The sequence below is a fragment of the Urocampus carinirostris genome, chromosome 17 (genome assembly GCF_059441175.1).
Source record: "Urocampus carinirostris isolate Australia breed hairy pipefish chromosome 17, RoL_Ucar_1.0, whole genome shotgun sequence".
Classification (NCBI taxonomy): domain Eukaryota; kingdom Metazoa; phylum Chordata; class Actinopteri; order Syngnathiformes; family Syngnathidae; genus Urocampus; species Urocampus carinirostris.
Window position 1 is genome coordinate 15,025,343 of NC_142365.1, and position 20,945 is coordinate 15,046,287.

Here is a 20,945-nt window from a genome sequence, read left to right on the forward strand (position 1 = left end):
GCGCAGTGTTAAGAAAAATACTTTTATGAATAATGTTATTATTTCAGTAACGGAGTAGTCTAATTATTTTTTAACCACAGTTACAATGCTTTTACTGTTACTGAGGCTCAAAAGTGGTGGATTACATATATTTTTGTGTGATTTTACATGTTTGTGTGTTTACTCAGCCTGTCTACCTCCCTTTTCATGCGTGTTTACGTACATCACTGTTCCCTTAAACGCATGGAACCAACGAGGACACAACTTTGGACAACTTTCTCTACTGTTGACGCTTCCTGGCCTGTTCTTGGGTCGTAGCAAAGTTGGCACCAGTTTATTACTTATTGTTGTCGGCCCAGTTTTTTTTCCAGTCTTCCCCCCTTGGACTGTGCCCTGGAGAATTAACTGAGTCCTGATGATCTTGTGATGTGACCATACCACTGCAGTTTTCTTCTGCTCACAGTTGACAACAGTTCTTGGTAGAGTCCAACATGCCCTCTGATTTTGCTGTGCACCATTTTGTTTATCCCATGGACTAAGTAGCTGATGCCTGGAGGTTTCCTGTAGCATGGCATCTCCATGACCTGGATTTTCTTTTCCAGTTTTGCTGTGAGAGTCCTTGTCTCGCAAGCGTAGAGGAAAATGGAAGTAACTAGCGCTTGCTTGTGTCTCTTTGATTTCCATCCCTATGTTCCTGTCCCTCCAGATGGGTTTAAGTCTGGCAAGTGCAGCTGTGGTTTGAGCTATTATGGCCATGATTTCTGGTTCTGACCCCTTTTCTGATATGACAGCTCCAAGATATTTAAATTTGGTGTCAGGTTCTAGTTAACTGCTGTTGATGGTGATGTTTGTGGTGATACCTTGGGGATTGTTGGTCTCTACTTTTGTTTTTTTCCATGCTATTTCCATCCTATCCTGGGTTAATGCTTTGTCCAAGCGATTGACTAGATCTCTGTGTTCCTGTTCGTCTCCTGCCAATCCAGCAATATGATCAGCAAAACAGAGGTTAGTGATGTTGTGTCCCCCAACACAGACTGCACCTTCATGTTGCTCCAGAGCATCAAAAATGATCCTCTCCAGGAAGATGTTGAATAAAAGGGGAGAGAGAATACAGCCTTGTCTCACGACTGTGATTCAAAACCATGCTCCACTGGTACCATTGATCAGTACCCCACAATTGGCATTGCCATACAATTTTTCAATGGTCTGAACTGGTTTCCAGCCCATGTTAAACTTCTGCATGGTGGCCCAGCTTGTCATACTCTCTCAAACGCCTTCTTGAAATCCACAAAAACGTGACCGAGGTTTCTCTAGTGTTGTTGAAACTTCTCACATGGGATCCCCAGATTGTCTGTTCTGTGGTGCTCCTTCCCTCCCTGAAACCTCCCTGGTCTTCAGCTAGTATGTTTTTTTCAATGAATAAATCTGTTGCTGGTGAGGTGCAATATTACACTGGTCTAAAACACATTAACCTGTCTGTTCTTCTCTATTCAACTGACATACAACCTCTTTTCACACAAATGGGAATAGTTGATTTCCCTGGTAACTAATTACTTTTCCTATAGAGTAATTCAGTTACTTATTTGGTTACTTTTTGGAAGAAGTAGTAATTATAACGAATTACTCTTTAAAGTAATGTGCCCCAAACTGGTGTTGCGTAATATGAAATATATCTTTTTTATTACTGTCACATAATAAGTTGAGTACTTTCGATTAAAATGTTCGTAATTATTTTATTACAATTAAATTCGAAATTAGAAACTTTCTACGTTCGCTACTTGTTTGAGGTTTTACTTAACTATTTTATCATGGTTCACTGCTGCCATCTAATGTTCAAACGCAAGTAATTCAATAACCATTCCAGTACTATTTTACATTCATCGCGCATGTTCAAAAGATTTAAATCAGACTTCTGTCAAATACTTGAATAAAAAGCGTATTTATTTAGCGACGAATAAACTAAAAAAAGGATTAATAATACTTTATTACGAATAAAAGAAAAAAGGACCATGTTGTTAGTCACCTTTTGATGGGAGTCCACGCCGCAAACCACTAGAGGGCGGTGTTATCTTTTTACGCATAAGTCAAGTTTATTTGTGATGCCGTTAATCACAAGGAGTCTCAAAGGCCTGCACAGAACACAGATTATTACAAACCACTATTTTTACATCATCCCCTGATCTAAAACCTACATGAGGGCAAGGAAAAACTCAAGGAAAATGATGAAACCTTGAAGAGGGGCCGCACAGGAGGTTATCCCCCTTGCAGTATGGCCAGTCTGCAACAAATAATACACAAGATATTGACAACAAAATGTATTTCACTTTTTGAAATGAAAATGGAAAAAAAAGCACAGGGAACTCAAACGTATTCATCACAGTTAAGATTTATTTCATTCAACATTTCACATTACAAATATTGAAAAATGATGCATACTGTTATATAAATAGTTGGCCGCAAACAATTAAATAACATTAGATTTGTCTTTTTTTTCCACTAGCACTTCTACAGACCAACTCCTAGAAATATGGACATAACTTAATCATTAGAAAGGAAAAAATACAAAAATAGGAACTTATAAAGTGAAATGACCATAAAAATTAAGGTGATATCTGAAAGTAAAAAAAAAAATGCTATTAATAAATACAACAAACCTTCCCGTACACAGTTAAAAACTATTGTATTTTTTTTTTGCCATTAAGTAACATTAACATGACAAATATTTAAATATTTATTTTCCTTCAGAAAAAATGTGAACCATATATTGTGGAGCACAATATAGCAATTAGTAAAAACTAGACAACTTTTCCAAACATATTAAAAGCTTCACCTCAAAAATAGAACCAAAAAATTCTGATCAAAATTATAAAAAAAATCAATTTTACATTCCAATTAAAAATATACCAATAAACAGCTAAATACATTATTGACCTAGTAAATTACAATGCAATCAATCAATCACAGTAGCTTCAAAATAACCCCCCTCCCCCCGAAAATAAGCAAAATGAGCACAATTTATTTTCTCTCTCTCAATGTTTTAAAAATAACTTCAATTATTTATATTAGTACAAATAGTCGGATTTCTTTTTCTTTTTTTTATCTCTTTTACAAACACCAGCATGAAAACATTAAACAGTAGAAAATGACCGTGAAAAAAAAAAACATCTCCGATTAAATTTCCCCAAAAAAATGGCGTCTGAAAAGAATTGCAAAGAGTCTTTCGTCTGGAAAAGAAGTATTGCACATCACAACTTGAATTTTTTTTCATATTTTTTCTCTTCTTTTTTTAACACATTCAAGTCTTTAAGCTCGGCTTCCTTGCGCCTAGGTCAAGTTTTTTTTTTTTTTTGATTTTTCGTTTTTTAAACAGTGTTCTAGAAACGTGTTTTTCGATATGAAAATGTCGAGGGGGTTATGTTTGGGGCTCTCCATCCAGAAAACATTTTGGTGCACACCACAACGATTAATTTCCGAGACGTTTATTTTCTTTTCTTTTTTTGTGTCGTCATGCATGCTAAGGGTTACGATAGGTGCTAGTTGGCAAGTTCAAGAATATAGATACTATATATATATTTATATATATTTATAGTTTTTTTTTCTTTAAATATTAAAATATCTAAACACCAAACATCCATTTTGTGTAATACGAGAGTTAGCATTTTGCGTTCGTCCCTATTTGGACCGTATTTCTTCCCATAATGGCCCGAATGATAACGGAAGGGTCCTAAAATCACTTCGACTAGCCAAAACAGCAGCACCTCCTGAGGCACTCGGAGTTCAAACTGTCTGAGATGAGGAGGGAGCGACTACCATGTTCCCTTTTGGACCAGATTACCTCCTATAGTGGCCAATGCAATAATGGAGTTTTTCTTTTTGTTTGTTTCCTTTTGGATCATCATCTAAGGCATTGCTGCTGATTCGGTTAGCGACAGTAGTTCATATTGTTGGAGAAGAGCTGAGGGCTACCAATTTGATCTCAATTTGGACCAAATGACTCCGAATGTGCCCCAAAAACCTAAAAAAAAAATCATCTAAAAATGCTGTGGCCAGCCAAACCAACAGCACTTGCTGATGCATAGTTCAAATTGTCCAAGGAGAGGACAAAGCACTATTTTGTACCCATTTGGACCAGATTTCCTACTAAAGTAGCCCAAAAAATAATGGAGATGTTCTCAAAACATTTTTTGTTATATCCTAAGAAAAGTGTCACCAACCAAAACAGCAGCACCTCCTGAGGCATTCAGAGTTCAAATGGTCCAAAAAAAGAGGCCACTATTTTGCTCCCTATTGAACCACTTTTCCTCCTATAGTATATATAGCCAAAAAAGAAAATGGAATTATTTTTTATATTTTCTTTTCTGCATCATCATTTACATTGTATGCCGTGCTGCTGATTTGGTTAGCAACAGTTCAAACAATCTTATAGGAACAAGCCATTATTTTGTCTGATTTTTTCAACAGATTTCCTTCTATTGTGCCCAAAAATAGTGAAGATGATTTTATAATTACACATCACCATCTAAGAACACCGAATGCTTCAGAAGGGGCTGCTGTTTTGGTTAGCAAGATAGCTCAAATGGTCCCAATTTGACCAGATGTCCTCCTATTGTCGCCAAAATAATAACGTAGATGCTTGAACTTATGCATCATCCAAGAGCATAAAACGCCTCAGAAGGTGCTGCTGTTCGGGTGAGTGACCGACATCAAATCGGGGCCATTATTTGAGGAAATAAAGCCAATGGAGACGAAAGGTCAAGTTATTTTTTTTTCCCCAAAGAATTTCTCGCCATGCTATTTCAAACGACGACTCGTCAGCGAGTGGAAACATCGAGTGTAGGAAAAAAAGCCACGAACATCTTGGAAAGAGTCCTCAGCACTGAAATGTAGAAAAAGCATAATTGAAAATAATAATATATATCTTGAAAGCGCTCTGCTCGTCGCTGTTGTTTTTTTTAATTCTTCTTTGAAAATGAACGTTTCCATATATGCGAATCTCTCAGTAACAAAAGTACAAAAGCTACCTTTCACAATGTGAAAAAATTGAGGTATTGCAAAAAGGAGTTTCCCCATATTCGTGAAAAAATGTGCCTAAAATGACTGTCGGAAATCAAGAGGAAAAAAAGTTAGAAAAGTAGTGCATAATAAATGCTTCTATGTGCATGACAAAATAATTTAGCTAGAAAACACTTTTCCAAAAAATCAGCAGGCCGTGTAGAAAACAATTTCCTCATCGCTTCTTTCTCAACAGCAAATTCTTCATCAAGTGTTGGAAAAACATCCCGGGTGCAAAACGCCGTGTCAGCAAAATCAAGTTTTATTTTTTTTTATCTCGCGCTCCTCCGCTACCAAAAAGCGAAGGATTTTGTCAAAAAAATTCTACTGTAATGTGCATTTTGGGGGCGGGGGGAGGATGTCCGTACATGGGCGCTGCCCTTTGCCAATTTTGTGTGAGCGAAATCCAGTTTTCTGTCACACGCCTCTGCTAACAGAAAGGAGAGGATTTTATCAGGGGGATGGGAGGACGTCCTTATATGGGTGTTGGTTCTTTATGTGAGCAGGGGAGGATTTTGTCAAAGAAATACTATAATAATGTGAGGGGAGGTGAGAGGGATAGGAAGACGTCTATATATGGTTAGTCAATGCTGCTATAGGCAATGTTTTTTTTTTTTTTTTTTAAAACAGGGAAAATTCTGTCAAAATATTAAAAAATGTATTACGTGTACTTGTTTTGGGGGGTGAGGATGGGAGGATGTCCAAATATGGGCACGGCACATTGCCAGTGTCGTGTGAGCGAAATTTTTTTTTTCTTACGTTCTTCTGCTGACAAAAAGGAGAGGATTTTGTCAACAATTTTAACCTGTGCACTCTTACGCTACCAAAAAAGGGGAGGATTTTGTCCAAAAAAAACAAAATTCTATTACATCGTGCATGCGATGGGAATAAGAGTATGTCCACATATGAACGCTAGTTCTCACCAACGTTGTGCGAACACATTAAAAAACATTTTTCGCTCCTACACCACCAAAAAGTGGAAGATTTTGTATTAAAAAAATATATTATAATGTGCACTTTTTTATGGGACGGATGTCCATCAATGGGCACCAGTTCTCGCCAACGCTAAGTGAGTAAGATCAAATTATTTCATGCTAGAAAAGGTGATTATTTGGTCCCCCCAAAAACAATTTTAAAGTGCACTTTTAAAGGGGGAACATGTCCACCACGCTTTGCCAATCTTGTGTGAGCAAAATCCAGTGTTTTTCTCATGTTCCTCTGCAAAAATAAGGGGAATATTTTGTCAAATTTTGAACGTAAACTTTTTAGAAGGTCCGGAGGGGAATGCAAGAAGGGCCATCCATATTTGGGCGCAGCTTCTCGCCATCACCAATGTGGGCGAAATTAAACCATTTTCGGTTCTGTTTTGCTACAAAAATGGGATAACTTTGTACCCCCAAAAAAATCAATATTAATGTGCACATTTATGGGGGGAGGACATCCATATATGTAGGCGATGCTTTTTGGCAACACTGTATGAGCAAATCAATTTTTTTTCTTGCACTTCTTCACAACTAAAAGGCAGAATTATGGATATACAATCTAATTTATACTGCACATGTATGGGCGCTGCTTCTCAATGGGGTTTGTCGTGTGAGCAAAATAATTTTTTATCTTGCTCTTCTTCGCAACCAACAAGAAAGAATTAAAAAAAAAAGTCTATTTTAATGTATGTTTTTCCAGGAGGTGGGGCATGCGAAGACATCCATATAGGGGCTCCGATTCTCTACAATGTGTTTTTACTTGCAACGCTAACCGTTGTTGTTTTGTACTAAGGCCAATCTTTGGTTTTAGGGGGGGCGGGCTCGGGAAATATTGTAACAGGAAATGAGCTACACTGCAACAGCCATCTTTGGTTCAGCAGTGTGTGTGTGTGTGTGTGTGTGTTATATATTGTTGTGTGTGCACGTAAGTATCTTCAGTTATGCTTCCAAAACAGATGCCGAGTAGGATAAGCTTGGCCAGAAGGAGGCGATATTTGAACAGCTTCGGTGTAAGTCAAGTCAGGTTTAAGATCTCTAAGTGAGGAAGGTGGGGTCAGGTAAGGGGGAGGGGCTAAGCCTCTCATTGCCATACATTCCCATAATGCACTCTGCGCACCACCGTGTTGGTTTTCCGTTAGAAAAATAAAAGGTGACAACGAAGCTAGCGAGTACAAAAAAGTGTGCGAGTAACATCGTAGCTCCGCCCACAAAAAACGCGACAACGCAGGCAGTCGTTTTTGTATTTTTTTTCTTCCTACGTCTTGAACTGCATCTGGCACGTTAGCAGCTGAGTTTGAGGTATTAGTTTTTGCATGTCAAGATGGAGATCGAAATTATTATGCGTGCGTGGATATTTTTTTCTTTTGTCTGAGAGAAAGAGAGAACGACTTTGGCTTTTAGGCCTTTTTCGTTTTTGTTTTTTTCTGTGCCGCCAGCTCATAAAACAGCTTTGGTTATCGACTAAGTTCTAGAACGTGAAATAAGTGCACTCTTCTTCAGCAAAACCTTTTTTTATAGAATATTTGCGCCTTGGAAAATGAGCTCTGCTACCTAATCATCCTAAAGTGTCAATCAAAAGGTATTTGTTGGGGAAAACAAAAACATAAAAAAAAGCATGCCAATTGAATAGATGTTACTTTAAAGACTTTTTTTGTGGGGGAAGCTCATTCAAAGCCGGGCCAGTTACTGTAAAATGGAGCATTGACATACACTACCATTCAAAAGTTTGCCGTCGCTTAGCAATGTCCTTGCTCTTTAAAGGAAAATCACTGTTCCTTTCTATGAAGATGACATAAACTAATCAGGAACTGAAACTTGACTACTCTTGTTTTAAAAATAAAGGCTATTCCATGTGAGAAATTGCCCAAACTGAAGATCTCCTACAGCAGTGTATACTGCTCCCTTCAGAGAGAGAACAGAACAAACCATAGTAGAAAGAGAAGTAGCAGGATGACAAGTACATTAGAGTCTCTAGTTTGAGAAATAATCGCCATGCAGTTCCTTAACTTGCATTGCAAAACAGCAATGTTAAACATCTACAGTCAACACGCGACTCTTGAGACTCAGAGTGGCAAAGAAAAAGCCACATTTGAGATGGCCAAAGAAAAAAGATAGTCATATTGGCAAAGGAACACAGAGATTGGACAACTTATTTGATAAATTAAAGTAGAAAACACAAAATCGCCCTGATGACCCCAAACTTTTGAACAGTAGTGTATATAGCAGTCAAGGCATTGAATGAGTTAGGTATAACGACAAAAAATACAAGTCCTGTTTTCTTTCTCTGGTGAAAATAAAAACTGAAAAAAGGAAACAGCAACAGAAAAGTGCATTTATTCATTGGATGATTTTGCGACTCCTGCACTAACTTGCTACTCAGTTCCAGCGGAAGGAGATGTGACGAGGGCGGTCGCCACCTTCTTTGACGAGCGGCTTGTGGAACTCGCGTCCTGCGCGCGAGTGAATGGCCGCCCAACAATACTCGCAGTAATACTGCAAGCAAGTGACATTAGCGCAGAAGAAGGGTGCAAACTTGCCGCCGCAACGAGTCCCCTGGCACTCGTCGCACAGCTGGTCGTCCAGCACGTATGGCTTCACTTCCACCTGCGGGCACAACCAGCGAAGGAGATAAGCCAAATTTGATATATCAGGGAGAACAAATAAATGCTAGATGCTTTTCTGGGTAAGCGCTGCACTCATGGTGTGAGGGCCCTCTCTAGCTGTCAAAAAGAGAATTACCACCTTACAACAGTACAGTGGAACCCCGGTTCTCGACCATAATCCGTTCCAGAACCCTGTTCGAAAACTGATTTGGTCGATCACGGAAAATCGTTTTTCCGTTAAAAGTAATGTAAAATAGTTTTAATCTGTTCCAACACCCTGAATGTTTAACATGAACGTAAACATGAAGCTAACCCAGGCCAAACGTACATTCGCGTTAGCGTAATATTCCGTACGAAAGATTACGCTAACATGAACGTGTAAAAATAAAAAAATCAGGTCGTTTACACGTCATTTAGCACTCGGGTCTCCACAAAAAGTGGTGAGCGGTTAAAAGATAAAGAAAAGAATTATGAATAGGATTTCTTACCTTCTGCAGGTCTGCAGAAGCCATGCTCAATTCCCTCGAAAGAAGGGAAACTCGCACACCTTCTTCATATTTTGCTATTATTTCTTTCTTAAATGCAATAGTTGTACGCACTACCCTTCTTTTTTCACCTGTAGCAACTTTGCTGCTTGCACCGACCTTTTTCGGAGGCATAATTAGGGGTTAGAACACTCCGTTCACCGATATTTAAAGCGAAAGCAAAAAGAAGTGCGCGCGCACGTCATAACAGTTCTTCACAAAGGGTGGGGGCAATCTACACCCGTACTCCGCTCGGCATCGCACCCTAGCGTACCGGCGTTCGAACTCCGATTTTTTTGAATGAAAAGAGAAGCAAGAATTTCTCTAAATTTTTGGTCAAGAACCGATTTGTTCGAACTGAGAGGCGTTCGAAAACCGAGGTTCCGCTGTGCAGCAAGGTTCAAGTTAGTGTTTTATAATACAATACTACAGTGGTGGGTTTTCAGGACCTGTAAATTGGATTTTGGTCCATCGATCATTTCCAATAATTGATTCCTATTAAATAATTTCCAAATACATATTTTTAAGCATTTAACTAATCACATTTCAGCTATTAGTTATTGCTAAACTCAGGAAGCCTTCACAAAAAAAGAAAGCTGTTGGTTTAGCCAATTATATTCAGAGTTGGAACATCACTGGTTTCACAAACTATGTTGGCTAGGGGGTGGTAATCCAGCAAAGCAACCGTGATATCGGTCACTAAACAGAGAAATAATACTATTGTGTTGATTAATAGGAAAAGGTTAGACAACTCAGGAGAGAGCAAGGCTTTCACAGGTGGAAAAAGGTTTTTTCCGTCACTTTCAGCCTAGAGGTGAGATTATAAACCCGGGACCAAGCCCAAACCTGACCCAATTCAAACTTCAGGCTAGTCAGGCCTAAAGCATCAATCATTACCTTCGGGTTAGAGGGAGATTCTCTCTCCCTCGCTGACTTTTTTTGTATTATCAATCAGTCCTTGTTCTATTTATACAGTCGTGTTTAACTTATATTTAATTAAAAAAACAGGCTTAATGTGTAGCGTTCCTGCGCGATGCAGGGCCTTCCTTTTTGAATGCTTTTTCTTTTCTCTTTTTAAACGTAAAGAAAAAAACCACTTCGATACATAAGAAAAACAGCTACATTAATTTGGTTTTCCTTATTTGAGAAAAATATCTAAATAATAAAGAATCATCCAGATGGTATTTAAGACAGTTTTGCTGATTTTTGTTTTTTTAATTTTATGTATTTCTGAAGAACAGATACACTAAGATACAAAACCAACTAAAATTATTTGAAAAAACTATATTGTTTTATGAATTCAATTGTATATTTATTTTTAATAACATATTCACTAAGATACAATAAATAGCTAAAAGTATATAATTAATAGAATGAGAAGTAATGGGATGCTATTAATATAATAAATGATCTACCAGATGCCATGTTAGGCAATTTTTTTAATTTTATGTTTTTTTTTTTATTTTACCTATTTGTTAAAAAAAAACAGATTCAAAAAAATGAAATAAAAATCTGCAAAATTTAAAAATCTATATCGTCTATTTCAAAATTAATTAATTTATCCGTTTCTCATTTTACTTCTAAAACAAAGTGCGCAAGATATAAGATGCTGCAGAATAAAGTGTAAAAAAGAGGCGTAATTTGTTTAGCACCAACCCGTTTATCAATTTCTCCGTGCTGCAGCTGCACAAAGCGAGCGCTGATAGCAGCAATGTAGCTCTGCTGATTAGAGAAGGCGACCCGCCCGGCTCCTTTTGGGTACTTGAGTTCGGGATCCGTGTCGATGCCCGCATAGCAAACACCGCCGTACAGGCGGTCCATGATCATGGCCAGCTCCACTGCAGGACAAAAACAACACAATCAAAAACCTTCTTCCACAACATGCACTGATTTAGTTTACTTTGCTATAAAGGTGGTGTTGCGCCGTTTGAGGTGTCTTTAAAAGTTGAAAATAGGATAGAGTATTAAGTACGGTGCCGGTAAAAAGTATTTGCCTCCTTCCTGATTTCTGTGTTTTTTCCATATTTATCACTCACAAAGTTTTCACATCATCAAACCACTTTTATTATCACAAAGACAACCCAAGAAAATGCAGTTTTGAAATATTGGTTCCATTTATTAAAGCACAAAAAAGTCTAAAACTAATTTGGACCCATGTGCAAAATAATAATAATTGCCCCTGAACTTAATTGCAAATTGGGCCAACTCTGCAACGATAACAGGAATCCAACGTTTACGATAATGTGTCTTTCACAACGCTGGGAAGGGATTTTGGCCCACTCTTCTCTGCAAAATTGTTTCAAATCTGCGTTATTATGGTTTTCTCGCATGAACTGCCTGTTTAAGGTCACAACACAGCATCTCAATTGGATTTAAATCCGGACTTTGACTTTGCTTCTCCAGAACCTTCAATTCCCCTTTCTTCAACTGCTGAATGCAGGAAGCAACACGAGGAACTGGGGGCTCCCTTGATGTGTGGACAAAGCCACTTCTGCCATCTTAAGGTGAGTTTTCTTACTGAAATCATTCTTAGAGGCTTGATACTTACTGATGAGCTGCGCCAAACCCTTTTAATAGATTTCTCTAAATACAAATTCTAAAATCTATTTCTATGTTTTGGCACTCAGGAACAATGCTTCTGAAAACATAATTATGGGTTAAGGCACGGAATGAGTTAACAGACATCAGGCTTTCATTTACGAGCACTGGAATCAACAAAAATCCAAAATATTCAATTCTCCTACCCCAAATGACACATGTCAAAGTGCAATTGTTTTTAGTTACTCGGAGCGCGAGTGTGGCATGGAGATACCAGCCTATCGCGTGTCTCAACGTTTGCTTGCAGCTGACATTTCAAAGAGTGTCAGCCAAGCAATTAAACAAATGTCGGAACACATGAGCCGGGGATAAAGCGCCGAGATGCTACTGATCAAAGCAGAGTTAAACATGAACAGGGAAAGGAGGGCAGATTGCGCATACATCATGCACGACTTATGTTTGCAGAACTTAAGTATTACAAAATTGCTCTTTGGCATTTCATACTGGCATTTCCAGATTCAGATTTACACTTAAAGTGACAGTGTGTAATAAATCACCAAGAGAGGTCATCGCAGCTTAGATATAACTGAACCATGGGAATTGGAAGAAAACAGACTACGGGAGAAAACTTCCCAAGCCTACTACTACATAGTTTTTTGCAAGAGCAAAGGTGAATTTCACCCAGCAACAGTACATGAAAGTCACTGTTAAGACCCACAAGCCACAAAGAAAAGGCAGAGTGAGCTGGATACACCCAAAGCTGAAAAGAGCCAATAATTGTAGTTGGTAGGAGCTGGCGTAAGTGGGTAACCTTAGTAGTTAGCGGAAGAAGCTACTAAAAAGGCCAGTAAACGATTGTAAGATAAAGCTTTATTTAAGATAAATTTATTCACTGCTTTTAATATTGGACTGTAAAGGATATTTCATAGGATGCAAGTTCGTTATTTTGACTGTTATTGTGCACTGTTTTTTGTTTTTTTGACTTTTAATAATAATTGTCGCTATTGGCTAATCATGTAGCTGATCTTTGATATCAACACCCTTTCGGGCACCCACACCCTTATGGGCAGATCTTTTTTTGTAAACTAGGATATGTATCCTGGTTCTGAGTGCAATATCCCGATTGTGTATAGGTTTTATTTTAGATGTGGATACTTTATACTCGAGGTGAATACCTTTCTTTTTTTTTAATTCTTACATTTTATATTGTATATTTTGCCAAGTCGAGTGCAACCCTAATTTTCATTGTAGCAACACAATGATAATAAAGGTAATTTTGATTATAAATAAAATAGAGCTCAGTGAAGGAAGGGCCTTAGAACAGATTGGACTTCCTTATCTGAAGGCTCATTTCCTTGTCCTCCTTGCAAGGTCAAAATCCATTGATGTGTTCTCTCCTTATTATTAGTGTTTAAACTTTAAACAATTTACTTATAACAATAACAATAGTGGCTAGGGGGTGAGCCTTAGCCTGCAGTCAAGTGGCTAATGTGAGTGATTAAGAAGGAAACAGTGGGAAAAAAATAAAGATAAGGGAATGACAGCACCTGCACCCAAACATGTCCGCTTCTTCATGTGTAAAACTAGAATCCTGCTTCTATGTGCTTTTGCTTATTTGTATGAGTAATAAGTGTTTTTCCTACATGAATAAGGAATCTTACACCACTTTTTACACCATTATTAAACAGATGCCAACTTAGAGACATTAAAACGTTTTTTTTTGCCTTCTTATTTTTACGCGCAAAACAAAATCTGTCTCCAGAATATAAAAAACAAACACTGGCTTTGTTAAAACCGTAAGAGGCCAACTTTTGCCAAAATGTAAATTTAAAGCGATTGTCTGAGCGTTTTTTTCACGCACACTCAGTCTCACTGAGTCTTACTTTAAAATAAAGCAGCCATATACTAAAATAATAGTCTCAGTCAAGTTTTTTTGTGTGTGTAATTTGAAATAGCGATTAGATTTTTTGTTATTAAATTGTTAGGTGTGTTAAGGGTAGTCAAAGCGGTAGTTTAAGCGAAACTGTTGGTACGTATTGTTGGTTCTAAAATGTCCACATTTTAAGACCAAAGTAAAAACTGAAATTCAGAAACGTTTGGTTTTGGAAGGAAGATGGTTTAAGAAAATGACAATTATTTTCTAAATGAGGCAGAATTTCTGTTCGATGTTTTCAAAATCAATACATTTTTTAATTTCGCCAGAAAAAGTAGGTTACATTAAAAAAAAAGGTATTTGGAAATGCTCTCATTTGGGGTTTAAAAGAGTATTGCTTTACTAACGCTACCCATAAGCACACCTCATCCTCACCAATTCGCATCACGTGCTTAGGAGTAGTAACATGCTACCATTTACTAGTTACGTCAAAATCAGTTGCAGACCTGCACGGAGCGGGCGAGGGACACCTCCCACGAAAATGGTTTTGCGAGGGTCCAGCGGCTGAGATCCGTCCATCACAAAATCACTGTCGTTTAAGTTCCACGGGCGGATCTGGACCTGTTGCAGACAAAAACCAGTCTGAGTGGCTGTTTTGAGAAGTGAATCATACTTGCTTTTCACATGAAACCTCATACTCCCACTCATACACAACATACAGACACAGTCATACCCATGCAAAAACACTACTACACTCTCATACATGCTACTAGACTGTTGCACACACACTACTATACTCTCACACATACCACTATACATTTTCATACCCACAGTACTATACTCTCTCACATGTATTACTATACTCTCTCACACATATACACACAGATCAATGTGCATCACCATGGTTACCTAAAGTACCCAAAGTAGAACAACACTGAGAGGTGAGGTGGTCATTACACTGGCTATAAAAAGTAATAGCAATTTTAAAGGTGTATGAGAAAGAATAGTGGTGTGTATATGTGAGAAAGTAGAATAGTGTGGGCTAAAGTCTATAGTAATCCATGTGGGGGAGAATAGTAATTTGTGTGAGAGTATAATAAAGTGTTATGAGAGTCTATAGTACTATGTGTGTGGGAGCAGCAGAGTAGTGTGTCAAGTCGTGTTTATTTGTATTGTCCTTATCACAAGCGGTCTCAAAAGGCTCTACAGGCTACAGGCTACCATTACACCATCCCTTGATCTGAAACCTGCATGAGGGCAAGGAAAAACTCAAAACATTGTGTGTGTGAAAGTATCGATGTATGTGTGTGAAGAAATAGTAGTATGTGCAAGAGAGTATAGTAGTGTGTAAATGAGTATAATAGTATGTGTGAAAGTGTATGAGAGAATGTAATCGTGTATGTGCATGGGTATGACTGCGTATGTATGAGAATATAGTTGTCCATGAGTGAAAGTATGATGTTACACGTGAGAGCAAAAATATTATAAAGTACTGTGTGTGGAATAGTATAGTAGTTATTGTGTGAGAGTATAGTAGTATGTGTGTAGTAGCACAGTACTGTGTGTATGAGAGTAGAGCAGTATCTGCAAGAGAATATTATGAGAGTATAACAATGTGTGTGAGAGAGTATAGTAGTAGTGTGAATGAGTATCGAGGAGAGGAATGGGTGCCACGAGGCTGTACTTTCCCAAGACACACCATAGGAAGTCGTGCCCCTACGACTGAGGTGGTTAAGGGAACCATGAACAGTGATCCATGATGAGAGAGTATAGTAGTGTTTGTGCATGGGTATAACTGTGTCTGTATTAATAGCATAGTTGCACATGTGTGAAAAGCCAGATGTTATATGTGAGAGCAAATAGGATTTACCTCTATAACAGCCTCCTATATCAACCTTTGATGACCTTTTGATGAGCTAAACTTGTTTGCACTCACCGGTTTGTCTTTGATGGTGGGACTGGAGACGCACAGGTAGAGTTTCCCGTCCTCCTCGATGCAAGCGTCAATCAGAGCCTGCACGGAGCTCTCATCCTGGAAGAGCAGGAAGGCGTAGCCTGTGCAAAGGCATTCGGGTCATGTTCGAGGGCACCAGGAAATGCTGCAGATTTCAACTTACCTTTTGGAGGGAAGTAAGACTTGCTCTCAGCTTTATGAGGCCAGTCAACAAACAGGTGTCCGAAACGCCGGAAGCTGGCAGTTATCTCATCTTGAAACAAGACAAATTAACATGGCTTATTGTTTTAACTTTCAGCTAGCAAAATACTGTATTTTTCATACTATAATGCGCATCCCCCAAAATAGTCCTTTGTCATCTAATTTTCATATATGAGGAATGCTGGACTATAAGGCACATGTGATTAAAACTACAATAAGAGCTACCGCATTTTACACATGGATAACCTTTGCATGTTTTATATCCTTAAGGAATATATTAATGTAACGATTGATCCATTGAAAAATGTGACTGTTCAAAATTGAGAAATATAGTTTGCAATGGAAATCGAACCTGGGTCGCACCGGTGAGAGCGCCGAAACCTTATTACTGGACCACCGGTGATCCGGATTACATACAAATATGCATTCAATTTTATCCCTTTATCACACGATCTTCACTAATGGGAGAATGGAGTGACCAAAGTAATCCTGTAAGATATTAATCAACTCAAAAGACACAATGAGGGAAACAACTCTATGGTCTATCTAATGAGTAGGACTTTGCGATTATTTCTATCTTTCAGGGCGAATTTCTGATTCCTCAATTCTGTAATATTCATTAGCGTTATAATGAGATAAAAATTAAATGCTTTGTCTTATGTTATCTGTATCAATGGTCTAGTCAGTGTCTGTGCTCTCACTGCCACAACCCGGGTTAGATACCCCTTGCATAGAAAGTATTGTTTTTGGAGTCAGAGATGTATTTCGATTGATCATTCACTGCACAAATAAGGTAGTATACCGTAAAACCTTGTGTGGTAACACACACATATAAATTCTGTATGAATTTCCAATCAGTTTTTTTTAGTCATATGGGTTATAAGGTGTACTTAAAAATATCTGGCCAATTTGTGGTTTTTAGGTGCGCCTTATAGTCCGAAAAATCTGGTACATTAAATACTACGGATGCTCAATAATTATCGGGCCGATAGTTATGTAACCGGAAACGTCCAAATATAATGTCACAGTTATCAGCCCGATAGAAATAAAGACCTGATAATGAGTCCCTTGATGCCACGCTATTATGTTTAACCAGGTGGCACCACTTTTTAGAAAAATTGCAAGCATTTATCTTCTTCATTAGAGTGTATTTAGATTTTCTATATAAGTAGTAGCACAACTTTGTCATATCTCCTTTCTACCTCCTCTAAATGTGCACACAGCTTTGAAAGGGGGAGAAGTATGTGGAAAAAACCCTTAGAAATTGTCAAATATACTACTGTACTGTATATTGTGATTCAAACAATGTGATAATTTCTAAATTGACTATCAAATGATTGTTATGATGTAAGATGACAATTTGCTAATATGATTAATATCAGAAGCGTCGCAAGTTATTTTGGGGACTGGTCCCTTTTGACGGTGTTACCTTCATCTATATCCGGAGGCAAACCCCCCACAAAGACTTTGCGTGAGTAGCGCTCTACGCGTTCGCCGTTCTGGTGAGGAAAGCAGTGAGGGGAGCCCAAGCCCGCCAGACCCTGATCACCACGCTCGTCGTCGGGGAAGCCGTCCTCCATCGGAAAGAGGGAAGAATGCCCTGCAAGAAAAGACAGTAGCAGGAAAAGTTAATTCCCTAAGGAGAGAGGTCAGCAATCATCTTTTTAATCTGACATCTTTTAAAACTGTGTCTTTAATATTAACGTTACCATTTGCCATGGGCTTTAAAATACAGATTGCGCTTCATTCCAGAGCAAAGAATGAAAATCCACAAAACGTCTTAGTTGAAATCTTAAATACTTTTCCGCTCCAAATAAGAGTAACCACTGTGGGGGACCACATGTACCAGGGAGCTCTTTAACAACACCTGAGTAAACCTGTGGACTGGTTCTGAAAACAGCTCACCATTCAATTTGACTTCTAACTGGCATGAAAAATCATTGACATGATAAGTGTCTTTAATTACATGATCGATTCTTACAAAAAAATTTTTTTTTAATTATTTTTAATTTATGAAGATAGATTTAGGTGGTTGTCTGAGGCTATTTAACCCCAAAATAACAATATTTAAAAACACAAAACTCAGCTGGTAACAACATAGCAATAACAAGCTATTTTAGAAATGCATATCAAACTGGTAGCCCTTTGCACTAATCAGTTACAAAAAGTAGCTCTCAGCTTTAAAAAGGTTGGGGACCGCTGCTTCTACACCATATCAGCTGCAAATTTCACAATTACTTGACAAAAAAATTAACGGATGTATTTGAAAAATTTTAATAATATTCTGTTTAAATGTTCGCCATTTCTTTATGCAAATATAGGGACATTGTTTCAAAAAGATGCCACAAAGGACTCAGAATTTAGATACTGGTTTACAGGCTTTTTTTAAATTGTCGTTACTGACATTTAACTACAAAACAGAATAAAATACGTTCAATGTATTATATACAAGCAAAACGGCCTGGCATTGCGAGCCGATAGAAGATTGGATTGGGCTGCTTGAAGTGGTTGGTGGTTGGGAGCTGCAGTAACCAATATAGTCATCAGAGAGTGACCCAACGAAAGACCACTCGAAAAAGGATGTTTATCGGCACAAAACCTAGCTAGACACTCGCGGAGGCATTACATACAACTGCGTAAATTTTCTCAAAAATCTATTTGGCTGTTTTTAAACCCATAAAATCTGAATTTATAAAGATTTTATACATTATATATATATATATATATATATATATATATATATATATATATATATATGTGTGTGTGTGTGTGTGTGTGTGTGTGTTATGCTTAAAAACAGTAACCTTTAAGCCAAAGAAGAATTTCATTAACCTCATGTGAAAAATAGCACTACTGAAATATATTTGAAGTATAGTGGAATGTTTGGACATGTTCTAAGGGATGGGCAGGGCACCTGTATAATGCGGCAGGGGTAAACCAGTGAAAGCTGTCGGGCCCTGCAGTTAAACAGAAAAGTGTGTTGTGTCACCCTGACCTGAGTGACATGGTAGCTTTCTTGTGTCCCGTTTCAACTGGAGGGACGAAAGCATGACCAACTTGGGTGCCGAGGTGCTTAACTTGTTTGGGTGTTTGGGCATTTGAATTAGCCATGGTCAATTCTTTTGTGTTTTTTGCTACTTTTTCCTTTTTTCTTTTCTTTGTTTTTGTGTTTTTTGCTACTTTTTCCTTTTTTCTTTTCTTTGTTTTTGTGTTTTTTGCTACTTTTTCCTTTATTCTTTTCTTTGTTTTTGTATATGTGTTTGTCTTGCTGTTGGTCACCTCTCTCGAAGGATATGACCAAAGTGGATAGAAAGAATTATTTTTCCTATTTTTGTTTTATGCATGGGAGGTAGATAGCTATTCATATTTTTTAGCAACTTTTCTATATCGGAATCCTGGATTAATAATAATACATAATTTACCTGTTAACAATGACCGTAACTAATTACATACCGAGAATGCGACAATGGCCGTACTGATGTACTATAATGCCATAACCGCGTACGATATTTTGAAATCCAGTATTTTTCCGTTAATGTTTCATACAAGTTCTTCAGGTGCTGGTAAGGCCACTGACGCATGATAATTCTGTAAACAGCAGGGCAACTTTCACTAGGAACATTTTTTTGCTTAATTGTTAGCTAAATAGCAATTGATTGACAAAGTCATTAAGTGGTATGAATAATGATTGGTGATTAAATAAAATGAGACTAATTAAGTGCAACTATTGTTTTGAAAATGTAACAGTTTTTAGCTTTTTTTCTTGAAAAGCAATGTCAGTAATTTTTGAATGAGGTTAACTATTTTCTTTGTTAAATTATCTGACAGATGACGTCTTTTTTTGATAGAGTGCAATGCATTTCTTAAATTTAGGAGTAAAATACATATGTTGTAAGTGACTTTATTATAATTTACTCCATTATTTCTTTATGTTAAATTCATTGTAGTAGCAAGACCTGGAAAGGTAATGGGATTACCTTGACGTCATAGAGAATACAGTAAAACACGTTTTTCTGCATACCTCCCCAACAATTGACAACATGCAGACAAAAAAAAACCACAGAAATTGCCTCACGAGTCTTGACAGAAGATTGCGTGTGAGCACTTGTGCTGTATTGCAGGGGTTAAGCCCTTCCCTCCCTTGCCTACGCCTGTTCCGAAGCAACCTGCCCTGAGCTGCTTTATAAAGATTTATGCCGGGGAGTTAGCTCAGCTGCAGCTTACAACTTGTGCGTACGGGCTATACAGTTGTGTTCCCTAATTAAAATTCAGCGAAATGCTATCAAGCAGCGAAATGTTAACATGCATGCTAAGCAGTCCAACGTAGGATTGAAAGTACAAGTCTGTCATTACAAACACTTCACAATCATTCATGCAAATGGAGAATCACTGAAAACCGCTATGAGCATGGAACCCAAAACGATTAAAAAAATTCACAACAAAAATGGCTGCATGTCACAAAGAAACAAAAATGGCTGCATGTCTCAAAGCAACTGCGGCATGGACAGCGGGGACTTTGCGTCCGTGGCTACGGGGTTACCTCGTCTCCTGCTATAACTCCTGGCTGCATGTGAAGTCAAAAAAGAGGGTAATTACAGAGGATGCACAATACATTGTAGAAAGGAGGAGGGATGCACCATAACTTTCTTTCGAATAACCGGTAAAATCCTGCTTGCGGCGTGCTATATTTAGAAAAATTAAAGTAAAAAATGCAAAATGCGGGGGAAGACCGTAAGGCCTTCTATACGGGCCTAAAAAAATATCTGAATCATGTGATGTTAATTATATTTTGTCTATCAACAATTGTTAAAATATTCTCTGCTATTGAGGGTGGAGTAAAGTCATGGGTCTCACAAACTTGGCTAATTAAGAGATCCCTCCAACAGACGTTACATTTGGAGGGACCGAGCTGCTCAAGGAAAAATATCTGGTTGTGTTTATTTAATATGGAAAGGTTGGACATCCCTGAGGCAAGCAAGCTTTTCACAAGCAGGACAAGTTTTGGTCCACAACTTTCAGCCAAGAGGTAAGATCTTAAGCCCGAGCCCAAGCCAGATCCAATCTTTACTTCAGGCTGGCCGGTCCTAAAATGTAATTTATTACGTTTGGGTCAGGCCAATTTTCTCTCTTGCTGCCTTTTTTTTCATCGTTTAACTTAGATTGCACAACAAAAGACAGGCTTTACATGTCGCGCAGTGCCGGCTTTCCACTGTTAGACCCATTAATCCAGGTGCGCGG

The 20,945-nt window shown here is 38.0% G+C and overlaps 1 protein-coding gene across 2 annotated transcripts in view; it reads right to left on the reverse strand.

Moving 5' to 3' along the window:
• Positions 1-2,347: 2,347 nt before the first annotated feature.
• cpeb4b (cytoplasmic polyadenylation element binding protein 4b) overlaps positions 2,348-20,945 on the reverse strand; it is a 51,102-nt gene continuing 32,504 nt past the window's right edge. The window contains exons 5-11 of one of the 2 annotated variants that reach the window (XM_088320445.1): positions 20,248-20,271; positions 17,137-17,307; positions 15,670-15,759; positions 15,489-15,607; positions 14,059-14,173; positions 10,798-10,979; positions 2,348-8,618 (exon numbers count right to left, since the gene is read on the reverse strand). In XM_088320445.1, the coding sequence (XP_088176571.1) occupies positions 8,391-8,618; positions 10,798-10,979; positions 14,059-14,173; positions 15,489-15,607; positions 15,670-15,759; positions 17,137-17,307; positions 20,248-20,271 (929 nt within the window). In that variant the 3' untranslated portion in view covers positions 2,348-8,390. The remainder of the gene's footprint in view (positions 8,619-10,797; positions 10,980-14,058; positions 14,174-15,488; positions 15,608-15,669; positions 15,760-17,136; positions 17,308-20,247; positions 20,272-20,945) is intronic. The other variant, XM_088320446.1, reaches the window with a different exon arrangement.